Source organism: Hyaena hyaena, unplaced genomic scaffold (genome assembly GCF_003009895.1).
Source record: "Hyaena hyaena isolate Hyena2069 unplaced genomic scaffold, ASM300989v1 scaffold_695, whole genome shotgun sequence".
Taxonomy (NCBI): Eukaryota; Metazoa; Chordata; class Mammalia; order Carnivora; family Hyaenidae; genus Hyaena; species Hyaena hyaena.
Genome location: NW_024081326.1, coordinates 698688 through 711761, shown reverse-complemented (window position 1 = coordinate 711761; position 13074 = coordinate 698688). Strand labels below are relative to the sequence as shown.

Sequence of the window (13074 nt, the reverse complement as noted above, 5' to 3'; positions counted from 1 at the left end):
AGCCTGTGACTTACTAATCATTTAAAGAAGAAATATTTCACTCCTTTTGATCAATTTGTACTGAATATTTTCATCAAAAATCAAATATAACTGATAAAATTTTTCAAGTGTATGAGAAAATATATATTGAATTATTTCAAGGCCTAATATTGTAACTCTGGGATATTTATTCTACCTCAATTTCTACAATCATAAAAATTCAAAACTTATGAACTCATCTTGACCACCCAAAAGAAATACCAGGGTCGCTTGGGTGGCTCAGCCACATAAGCATCCGATTCTTGATTTTGGCTCAGGTCACGATCTCACAGTTTGGGAGATCAAGCCCGGTGACAGATGAAGCCCTATGACAGCACAGAGCCTATCTAGAATTCTCCACACACTGCCTCTCCCGCCACCGCCCACTCCCTCTCCTGCTTGCATGTGCGAGCTCTTTTTCTCTCTCAAAATAAATAAATAAACTTAAAAAAAATACTAAACAGAAATCACATTATTTTAACACAAAATCTCATTATCTTAACACAGAAGAACTGTGGTCCATGTAATTTAACAAAAAGGCAGATCATAATGAAAAGTTTCATTAACTCAGAATTAAGAGCTTTTGGGAGGAATATGAAATTTAGTTCTGGTTAATAAACGTTTTATTCCAGGACATTACAGGTAAAAAGTATTAATATCACAGTTCTGGAATTACAGAACAAACTCTGAATCTAGACTAGTCTCATTCACGCACTAGATAAATGAGAAAACTGAGAACCAAACTGTAAATCACTGAAACAAATAGACTATAAATCAAGTACCTTTGAGAAATACTTCAATGAAATCTAAGATCTTCTATGTGATCAGTTACATGTATTTATTTAATACTTACTAGCAATTCCCATTTCTTCAAACTAATTTCAAAAGATGTTCTATTAAGACCTATTTTGTTGGGCTGGTTTGAACAAATACAGATGAAATACTGTACCTGAAATTTGTAATGTATTAGAAAATATGTAATCCAAAACTTTTATTAATTCTAAAGGGGTCTACTACCAATCAACTCCAAAAGTCAGATTCTACTGTATTCATACTTTTTATTAAAAGGTTGAAGCATTTATCTACCCTGCTCAAATTCAATAAATGAATTCCTATATGACTTCCAGTCCCAAATGGTTGAGAAATCAGGACTAGACTGTGTTATATCTCGGAATTTTAAGCCCTATGTCCAACCAAACACTAAAAGGATAAAAAGCTGTTTTCTACTAATTAACCACTTATTCTATAATTAAAGCAATAGATTCTACATAATAAAAAAATAAGATTTTCATCAATGGGTTTACTAGCATAATTTTATAAAATAGCTAGAATATAAAAAATTCTACATGAAAAGATTCTATCCAATTAAATAATTTCAAAGAATATTTCAACATTTTGAAACATTTTAATATTTTAGTATATGTGCTGCTGAAGGGAGCACAAAAACATTTTAATACTTTAGTAAGCAATCTTAAAAGGTAAATCCTTAAAGATTTAGCAGATTAAGAATTTTTTATCAAATAAAATGTAAGTTTGTTAAAAATCTACACTGAACAGGAACCTGTGTGGCTCAGTCCGCTGACCATCCAGCTCTTGATTTTGGCTCAGGTCATGATCTCACAGTTTGTGGGTTCAAGCCCTGCACTGGGCTCTGCTCTGATAGATCCTGCTTGGGATTCTCTCTCTCTGCCCCTCCCCTACTCTCTCTGAGAATAAACTTAAAAAAAAAAAAAAAAAAACCTTAAAAACCACACTGCAAACAGCTGCTTATATGAACATCAGGCAGAAATAGAATCACTGTCAAATTGAAACAAATGAAAATAGTAATATTTGTTACCACTAAATCACCACCATTAAAAACATCAGTATGTATTTTTAAATAACAATCCCTTATCTCAAACCCTTCCAACTAGATGGATTTTAGAGCTCCAAATTTGTTGGATTTTATAAAGTTAAATAGGGCATATGTTACAATAGCTGAGTAGTGATAAATGCATATGTCATATGTACATTACATGTAAAAGTACCTATGTTGTATGTAAACCTGTGAAGTTCAGAGAAGCATACTATAATTAAGCACATTAACATTTCTCTTACAAAATAAGAATATTCAGTTCATATTAGGTTTTACTTTTTAAAAAGTTCATTTGGTCAGGTTTTCCTGATGAATCATTACAAAAATTTTGTTGGTACAAAACTACATATTTGAATTTCAGAACTGTGGCTAAAGAACAGAGTACCTATAGGTATTTATCTGGCCAACAATGACATACAGTACAAACATACAACATTTATGGTATATCTAAAAACTAAAGGTTAATTTCTTGTTAATGTCTGAAATATTAATAATACCTCTTTCTTGAAGTTTCTTTGTAACTATAAGGAGTTTATAGCATACTTCCTGACATACAAATTCAAATGTTATTTCTTATTTTTCATTATTTAGGAACCTAGATATCTATCTTACATTCATTCAAACAATTTTTCAAAGCTTTGGGAGGTATCAAGACACAACGCAGAATATGTCATCATTTCTGAAAATCATCACTGAAGTATGACAAAAGTCTGAATGTCTCAACATCAAAAACAAGGCAAGAATGTCACGAAAATGCCTCTTATATGTGCTTTCCCAAAAAAAAAAAAAATGGAATGGAATATTACAGTTAAAATGCTTTTAGTTCCAAAGAAAAAACAACAGAAAGAGACATAAAATAAATTTACTCTTCCAAAATGAAAAATCCCACAAGTAAAAAATCCAACAGTGGTATTTGGACTCCAGAAAACAATTTGATCTTGTCTGTCAGTTTTGCCCTCAAACCGGTTGACCTTAAAGCAGGGAAATGGCTGTGGCAATTTCAGCATCACACCCACACACCACCATACTTGACTTCATTCTCACTGGACCTAATTGATGGCCTGCACCCATCAATGTAGCCAGAGGAGTTCAACTGCCTGGTTATCTAAGGCATACCATGGCTCACAGTTTAGTCAAACCACACAATAGATAATGGATACTGGGGAAATAACCACCAAGGTACACAATGCTAGAACACACTCAAAATTAATAGTAAATAGCAATGGTAATTGATCCCCACCATCCATATATATTTTTCACTTTTAAGTTTCCTTATTTATTTTGAAAGAGACAGAGACAGCATGAGCAGGGGAGGGGCAGAGAGAGGGAGAAAGAGAATCCCAAGCAGGCTCTGTGCTATCATCCCAGAGCCCAATGCAGGGCTCAAACTCATGAACTATGAGCCGAAACTAAGAGCCGGATGCTTAACCAACTGAGCCACCCAGGTGCCCCTACTTTTCATTTTTAATACTCAGCTTGGGGTACCTGGGTGGCTCAGTGGGTTAAGCGTCTGACTTCAGCTCAGGTCATGATTTCAAGGATCTTGAGTTCAAGCCCGTGTCGGGCTCTGTGCTGACAGCTCAGAGCCTGAAGCCTGCTTCAGATTCTGTCTCCCTCTTTCTCTGCCCCTCCCTGCTCACTCTGTCTCTCTCTCCTTCAAAAATAAATAAATATTAAACACTCAGCTTAATACTCGGCCTTTTACAAACATGATATTTGTAAATCCATTCTTTGTATCATTTAAGTTTCCGTGTAAGGTGGTTTTTAATATATTTAACTTTGAAAACTCAACGGTCACAAATGATACTAATAATTTAAAACTCTACTTCCTAACTTTCATGCATCTACTTGAAATACTGTGGAAAACAAAATATCATTCCAGGTTTGCTGTGAAATAATTTTAAAATGCTGAACCATAATCCAACTAGCTTCCACATAAAAACCAAATCATATTAAGAGGAGGAAGAATAAATTCAGCACATGCCTTTTACATTACTGAATTGATGCAATCTGTAGAATCACTAAGATCAGAAATTTTATAAAGATTCTTTTTCTTCTTTCCAAAGAGAATAACCAAAATCTTCAAAATTACCCTTATTCTGCTTATTTCCTATTAGAAATACCGGTTAGTGAAACAAACTTATTTTGTAATATCAAGTCAACATTAGTACATGCCCCATAAAACCATATCATTGACTACAGTCATTAAATAGGGGTTTACAATGTAAATATTAAAATAGGTATGCACATGTATAGAAAGATATTAAAGTGAACTTGGAAATGTAAACTCAAAGATACACGAAAGGAAAAAATATTACTGTGTTTGAAGTTATCAGTAAAAAATTAAATACGGCAGGACACTACCAATAAATTTCATGGATTATGCAGTCGTAAATCAACCCTGCAAAGACTAGTCAGTCAATGCCTGCCTCTACTCCGCCCCTTACCTCCAACCTGTCCCCAAGTGAAAACGTGCTTGGAACACTAACACAGCATATCCCGTCTCGAAATGGTGCACATTCCTACACTACTGAAAGAAAATATTGGCAGGAGCATACGAAAGGAAAAGAAAGCAAAGAAAAGGACACTTCAGGTTCGGCAGGGAATAACATTTTAATTTATAATATTCCTTGCTTTACTTAAAATCGTATAAAACCCAGGGCTGTCTTTTAAACATTATTCACTTTCTTAAAAATCACAGCACTATGGGGAAAACGACTGAAAAGAAGGGGTGGGTTAATCTCTATGACCCTCCAAATAAAAAATTTACATTTTCATCGTTTCCAGTTAGAAATCCAAGCACTGTAGAAAGAGGTTGTATCAAGTCGCCACCACACAGCGTCTGCCTCGAAAACATATACACAAATCCCAGGACTGCCTGGAAAACAGAGATTTGTCTTTTTCCTCTTCTTCCTTCCCCTTCAGCAACCTTACTGCCTAAGTTTGAAGTCTAACCCCTGCACCAGTAGGACTTTTGCGAGGAAACAGACTGTGGTGAAGATGGCCCCCTACCGCCATGAGTGGTCTTGTGTTCGGTCCGCCGCCCCCACCTGCCCCAGCCACACCGGCTCACAGCCCCGCCTTTCCGTAAGGTCTCCACGGCCACGGCGGGGCGCTGACCCCCCTCCCGGGCAGCAGCCGAGGGGCCGGCCGGGGTGTGGGCAGGAGCCCTGGCCTCTGGCTCCGGGCACCACACCGCTCCCACGGGGGGACCACTTGTGAGGAGGGACCCTGGCAGGGGATGACGGCAAAGCGACCCGCTGCTCCAGAGAGGGGCGTGACCGCCAGCCGGCTGGGCTGCGCCAGGTACCAGAGGTAACCCCACAAGGTGCCGCTGCCCGAAATCAGTGGTGCAGGCGTGGGCTGGGAGGCTGGGGGGCACTCGCTCTCTTACCGCCAGGTCCGGGTTTCGGCTGTCCCTGTGGGACACAGCTCGGATGACCCCCGCTCGCCAGCCCCGCCAGCAGCGTCCACTCTCCCCGTGCTCTGGACGAGCCTCTTCGCCGACCGCCACGCACAAGAACCGCTTCCCCACCAGTTCCAGCCGCGTCTCCACCGCCATAGCCATCACTGCTGAAGCGGCTGCTGCCTCCACCACTGCGAGGCAGTCAGGGAGACCCCGCTCCTAGCGGCCGCCCATGCCGAGAAGGAGAGCGGACCGGGGGGTGGCAGCCGCCCCGCGAGCAGGCGAGCGCCTCTGGGGGCGCCCCGAACGCTCTGCCCAGAAGGGCACGGCGACCTCGGTCTCTGGCAGTCCTTAACACTCCCCGGGACTCCCGACTCCCCGACTAGCAGCCTCTGACTGTAGCTGCGCGCGCGCGTGCACACACGCGCGCACACACACACACGCACACACACACACGCACACACACAAAGTGACAGAAATCCCTACACCCGTCAGAGTCGGGCAGCCCTGGCCACGGCCGCCACCTCGCTGTGGCCAGGACTACTCCGCCTCCCCGGCCCCTCTCAGGCGGCGAGCGCCGCGTCTCCTTCCGCCGGCGCGGGTGGGGGCAGGGAGCCGCGGCGGAGGGTCGGAGGCACAGCCACAGTCGGAAAGTAGTGCCCCACGCCGCCGCCGCCGCCGCCGCCGCCGCGCGGGGGCCGCCGGACCAGCCGAAGAAAGAGAGCGGTGGCAGAAAGCGATGCTTTCCTTGCGTAGCGCTATTAAGAGCATTCGAGGTCCACCTCTCTAAGAGCAGCGCCCTCAGAAGGGAGGGGGGAGGTGACACGAAAATGAGGAGTGCTGGTTCCACACTCTGGGTCACAAATAAACTGCAGGTTAAATGCCGCATCTCCAGAGCGCTGTTTTTCGGAACACATGCTGCCTAAGTTCGCCCGAATTTCGCCCGAAACAGCAGTCCCGTAGTCCCAGAGGCAAAGCAGAGCAACACTTCCCACTGAAAACAGTTCACTGCAGAACAGTCCACAATTCTAAACGAAAATTAAGGAAACACTGTCATCCTTTCGTCCTTCCCGTCTGCAACAACACTACTGACGTGTCTGAACTATTCAGAGATTTACACCTCGCTACAGCTTTGTTCTAAGAATGCCAAATGCCCCACGGAGGGCTTCTGTCACTGTCCCTAATATTTACAGTCTCTGGGCCAATTTGAGTCCTTTCAGTACAAGCACATACCTCAAACTCACTAGTCATGTAATAAAAACAGGGAAAGGCTCCGGATTCGGTTATTAGAAAATACTGTGGAAAGAAAAGGTTTTTAGCCAATCACAATGCAGGAAAATATATTATGTTTACTTCCCGTCGAATCACAACAGGACTTTGTAACCAGTATACACACAGATCTCTTGTGAAACTTGGAATAATTACTTCTTCTTTGATCCAATCCTTGAATTCTCTAAATCAAGCCTATCTTATACATGTCAGTGAGCAGTCTGATTTCAGACACACATCTTGAGAACTACAGGCTAAGACTTCTAAAACCTCCACTTGAATTAGGGAGCCAGTAAAATAATCTGGTGAAAAATGATCTAACACGGCAGGAGTAAAGAGTTAAGATCACATTCAGATACCAAATTATCAATGATTTGCCTTGACGTCTTGGGCACCACACAGTTGTTAACAATGGAAATTGCTTGCTTCCCAGTCTCACTTTCTAAGAGCATAGTCAGTTAAGAGATGAAAATAACATTCTTATTACATTACATAAATCCCACTCACTAAATTATATATTTGGAGTACTGACTGTCAGGTTGCCTTACATAAAACTGCCACCTGATTTCAATTTTTATAGGCAAATTTCTTAATGGATTCCTAAAAACCCTCATTATATGTTGAATGGTATCCTTGTAAGTGCTCTGAGAAACATGTAAATCCACCAAATCAAAGTATTTCAAGTGCAGAAGGCTGAATGTCTTCATAACCTTTTCAACCAAATGTTTTATATTCCTAGTACTACATTCCAAATAGTATTCTATGAATCCCCTGACTGTGGCCAGTATCTATAGTTTATAAGAAAAATCATTCGTGGATGATCTGTGGGTATTTAGCTTTTGGAGAAGCTTGAAGTATACATATTTTTTGATATAGAATAAAAACACCTTAAAGGATTTTTTGTTTGCTTCCTGGCATTTTTTGCTTTGTTTCTGGGAGTGTTTATACAGTTTTGCAAGCAAATCATAACTGTAAGTAACATGGAATTAAAATAAATTTTAAAGTCAGATTTGAAACCTTAGAATTTTGTTTGTTCCTTTACATACTTTACTTTTACAAAAATCCTCAGAAAATGAATTAGTCAGTTTTACTTAAAGTTACAGTACTTTTCACTACATAGGTAGAGTGACACGGAAGTGTTTACAATGACTAGGTTTACTTAGAGAAGCTCAAAAACGAAAAATAGAAACTTGATTTTCTACATGTAGTATTTACATTAAATAAACACACACCCTTCAATTCAAGCAAACTACATGAAGTATTTTTATATAAAAGATACATTGTGAAATTACTTTGGTTTTTTTGTCTTGTTTTAAAGTTTATTTACTTTGACAGAGAGCTAGAGGGAGCACACAGGCAGTGGAGGGGCAGAGAGAAAGGGAGAGAGAGAGAGAATCCCAAGCAGGCTCTTTGCTGTCAGCACAGAGTCCTATGTGGGGCTCAAACTCACAAAATGGGAGATCATGACCTGAGCTGAAATCAAGAGTTGGAAGCTTAACCACTAGAGCCACCCATGTGCCCCAAGATTATTTTGTTTTTTAAAAATCCCTAAAAATTTATTCATAAAAACTTTATTTTTCTCAAAACCTGACATAAAGGAAGAAAATGTATTTATTGCAACAATAAGGGTCATAATTAACCAATTAATTATTAATAATTAGTAGTTCAAGAAGTTTAGTTTCAATAAGCAAACAGCCTACCAGCTATAAACTTTTCACCTTTTGATTTAGTGTAGTTATAGAAAAGGCCAATTATCTGCTCTCCTAGATACCAGTATTCTGTGTCATTGTAAGTGTCTACTATAAATAACATAGAAAAAACACAAAGAGATAAAAAATTGAGTGCATGAATCTTATAATACTAGCCACTATTTATGGAACACTTATACTACGTGTCACACACTATGCTAGGTACGTTACATCTATAATCTTACTTTCTTTTAAAGATGAAGGAAATGAGGTTTAGAGAAGCTTAGATACTCGCCTAAGCATACACATAAGGAACTGGGATCCAAAACTAGGACTTATAATTCAAAAGCACCCTGCATTATGCTAAATTGTCTCTTGAAAGAAACATGAAGGTCAGTCACCAAGTTGCTACCTCTTTATAAACACAGGTTATTCATAACTGATTTATTTATTTAGCACTTATTATGTGTCTCACATCTTGAAGGTTTGGAGATAGGGCCTCTGTCCTTGAGAAGCTCATAGTGTATTTGGTAAAACAGACAATAGAAATGCTTCAGTCTGTTTATTTAAGGAAGCATCAATAGAAGAGCATACAAGGTAAGTTTGGTGTATTTTAACAAATAATTTTCAAATCTATTATAACTTAGAGGCTTTTTTTAACTGTCAAATGTAAAGACTGGATTGGATTATGGGATCATTGATTTTAGAACAGGGCCATCTAGGAACTCTGAAAGCCAATATTACAATGAAGAAATAAGGTACTTCTATATGATAAATAAATACTTAAAAATAGAAAATAAGAATAAAAAAATAAAATGAAGGAATCCAAGAATTTCAGCTGAATTATACAAGTGGAAGGCCAAGAACAGAATGGAAATAAATTTATGTTACTGTGTTTATTATTAAACCTTAATTTCCATTTAAGTATTTCCATAAGTACTTATTTAAACAGAATTCCTTGATCATATTTATGTTAATGATAATGTAACTCAAATGTCACTTCCTAAAGAAAGCCATCACTGATTCCCAGACTAGGTCAAATCCCCCACTATGGATTTTCAAAACATTCTGTATTTGTCTTAGTACTTTACCACAACTCAATTTATGCCATTAATTGATTGCTTTATATTTGTGTCTCTTGATAGAGTTGAAGCTCCAATAAGGGCAAGGACAATGTTTCTTTTTAATAACTATACCCCCAGTGTCAACTAAGCTTTGTGCAGAGGAAATGCTATCGAATCAATTAATGAATATATCAAAATGTACCTTTTTCTAAATACAGAAGGTTAAGAGGAACTTCAAATCTCTATATCAAGAGTGATAAATATGAGTTTATGCTCTTCCTACAGAGTTATTCATAGCTTTTAAAATAATGGCTTATACACATTATTTCACTTCACTATAGAGGTACAATGTAAAGCCTTCATAAAACTTTAGCTTCTCAGAAAAGCAAGGTTATCCCTGGGAATAATTCCTAAAGAACACATACAAAGAAAGAGTTACAATTCAAAAGAAAAACATTCCTTTCGTTAACCAAACTACCAATTTGATGCAAACCCAAAAGTGACCTTATGAGTACATATCCAAAACACCAGTCTATTCTTAGTATTCTAAAAAGAACAATCTCAAATAACGTCTTTGATGAAGCCAACATACAAACATAATTTCCTCGCTGTCCTCTTGATGCCATGTGGAATGAGGGGGATAGAGAAAGAAGAAAGGAAGGTAGAAAGAAGGAAAAAGAAAAAGAGCAATCTCCCCTCAGCCTTTTAATTGCACATTTGTTACCAGTTTCCAATTTATATTCTGGCTGCACAGGGACCTACCACTTCTCTTCAACATTTTCTATTAAAAAGGAACCTTTAAATCTGATTTTTAATGATAAAAAAATTTTTAACTAAGAAAGGATACACATAACATTGGAATTTTCCTAATCTGCTCAATAAGGAGCTACAAACAGGAAAATGACAGCTGCCATTGAGCATACAGCAAGGTCTTCCCAGTGTGTCCCATCGAACTGTTTGTTCAACATCCCTCTCAAAAATGTTTCAATTATTAACTACTATTAAAACGTGCTAGACGGCAGTCTGCATTTTTCCTCTTCAACTGTTCTTTAGTGCTCTGACGTATAAACAGGGTAGGTTCCTAAAGGGTTATGTTCCTATTAGTCTCACAAGATTTAACTACTGCTACAAATCAGTTGTGGCAGAGCTAAATGGCCTAAAGAATGCTTCTGTTGATGTCCATGAAAATTAAGTTAAAGAGCTACTCTATGTACATTTAAAGCTATAAATGAGGGGAAGTCAAAGTAAAATCTAAGCTAAAAAGTAATACTCAAAACCTCATCATGCTGCCTACACTCCATTGATGTTCTTCCCCACAGATGCAACTAGATTCTATATAATGAAGGAACTTTATGATCAAGAACACACAGCTCAAAGGCACATTTCTCAAATTAATGGCATCTGGCTTCAAAGAAACCAAACCAAACAAGACCTAGCAGGAAAATATGGGGAATCTTTAGTCATTCTTTTCTTTGGCACATTCTAGAAAAGGCCACGTGGTTACATATAATAAGATTTATAACATACTACTAAACATAAATATGCAGTAAAAATAAATTACTCCATATAAAGGAAAGCATTGTCTTCTGGCTCCACATGTGCTTCACTACTACAAATTATTTATTCAATTAAAGAGTGTGTATAAAATAGTGTTCCAATTCCAAGGCCTATGTTCACAGAAGCTCACATGAAGAGAGGCCTTAGAATTCTTCCTTAAAAGCACAACTGACACATATGAAAAACAGACCTGAAAAAAAGACCTTAACTACAAACTTAAAATTGAAATCAACATCCCCCAAACATTCTGCTACTCCAGGGCACATTTTTATATCACCTAAAATTAAATGGCCAAGAGAAATACTCAAAAGGCTAACCAGCTTCATTATTCACAAAGTATACAAATACTTGGGTTAAAACCGGTCAATTCCCATTCCATATAGCCATTTACAAATGGATGGTTAAGATGTATATTCCAAATGTATCAAATTAGAAATTAGCAGTCGCATAATACAATATAATCAATGAGCAGGAATCAAACAAGTCTAGGTTTCCACCAGTAACCTTGGGCAAACCATTTTGCTTCTCTCGAATAATAATATATAACATGTAGAGGCTGATATAATCTTGAAAGTTCCTAAAAGCTTACATCTAAGACTTCTGAATAATTCATCAAATAGCAAATATCCTCTTCTGTCACATGGTAGTTTCAAAGCTGAAAAATGTTTAAAAGACTGACAAATGTAATCTTGCTTTAGGAAAACAAATGTGTTTGGCCAGAAAGGTTCTTTCTTAAAGATCTCACAGAATATATATATATAATCAGTCATTAAAACATACATACCAAGAGTACAGGCCAAAGGACTTCCCAATGAAACAATTTTAAACAACACTGTAGCACTGCTTCTTTTGTCTGCTCTCCAAATTTGCTCTTAAAGCTATCATATTACCAGGCACCTGGGTGGCTCAGGTTAAGCATCCGACTTCGGCTCAGGTCATGATCTCACAGTTCGTGGGTGCAAGCTCCGCGTCAGGCTCTGTGCTGACAGCTAGCTAGGAGCCAGGAGCCTGCTTCGGATTCTGTAACTCCCTTTTCTTTCTGACCCTCCCTTGCTCACCTTGTCTCTCTCTCTCTCTCTCTCTCTGTCAGAAATAAATAAAACATTAAAAAATAATAATATCAAAGCTATCATATTAAAATAATCAGAACAAAATTCAAATGGAGAAATTTGAGATTCTCTGCATTACAAGTAAACTTTATATCTAAAATCTTTACCTTGTATGCCTTCATATTCTTTACTTACAATACATAAAAGATTCCTTCTTTTCAACAATTACGACTGCAAAAATTATCTTAAAATCGATTGTTTTAGGGCACCTTAGATAGCTAGGTCAGTTGCGCGCTCAATTCTCAATTCTTGGTTTCCTTTTTTTTTTTTTTTAATTTTTTAATGTTTTATTTATTTCTGAGAGAGAGAGAGAAAGACAGCATGAGCAGGGGAGGGACAGAGAGAGGGAGATACAGAATCTGAAGCAGACTCCAGGCTCTGAGCTAGCGCTTAGCACACAGCCTGACGCGGGACTCGAACCCACAAACCATAAGATCATGACCTGAGTCGAAGTTGGACGCTTAACCAACTGAGCCACCCAGGTGCCCCTCAATTCTTGGTTTCCACTCAAGTCATGATCTAGCAATTTGTAGGTTCCAGCCCCACGTGTAGCTGCCAGCGTGAAGCCTGCTTGGGACTCTCCCTTTGCCTCTCTCTTGGCCCCTCCCCTGCTCACATGCAAGCACATGCTCTCTCTCTCAAGATGAATAAATAAAATTTAAAAATCAACTGTTTCATCTGCTTCATGTACATTTTCATGGATGTTTATTTTCCCCACTTGTAATTGGATTTTGATATTCACAAGTTTTAAATTTTTATACAGTCAAATATGCTAGTAGCTTTACAGTTCAACCTTAAGTCATGCTTAGAAAATACGTAGGTAGGTGAGCCTGGGTGGCTTGGTCGGTTAAGCATATGACTTCGGCTCAGGTCATCATCTCACTGTTCATTGGTTCAAGCCCCGTGTTGGGCTCTGTGCTGACAGCTCAGAGCCTGGAGCCTGCTTCAGATTCTGTGTCTCCCTCTCTGCCTCTCCCCTGATCACACTCGGTCTCTCTCTCAAAAATAAATAAAACATTAAAAAAAAGAATTACTAAAAAAAGAAAATATATATTCTAGTAGTTTTAGTAGTTTCTTCTAGTAGTTTTATAATTCAAATTGTATAATT

The 13074-nt window shown here is 38.5% G+C and overlaps 1 protein-coding gene across 4 annotated transcripts in view; it reads right to left on the bottom strand.

The window, feature by feature from the left end:
- Window positions 1-13074, bottom strand: part of JMJD1C (jumonji domain containing 1C) — a 317069-nt gene that overhangs the window by 252234 nt on the left and 51761 nt on the right. For 2 of the 4 annotated variants that reach the window (XM_039217453.1, XM_039217458.1), the window contains exon 1: window positions 5268-5435. The exons of the other annotated variants lie outside the window; for them this stretch is intronic. In XM_039217453.1, coding sequence (XP_039073384.1) covers window positions 5268-5435 — 168 coding nt within the window. Of the gene's footprint in view, window positions 1-5267; window positions 5436-13074 lie in introns of those variants that run through there. 4 annotated transcript variants of the gene reach the window in all.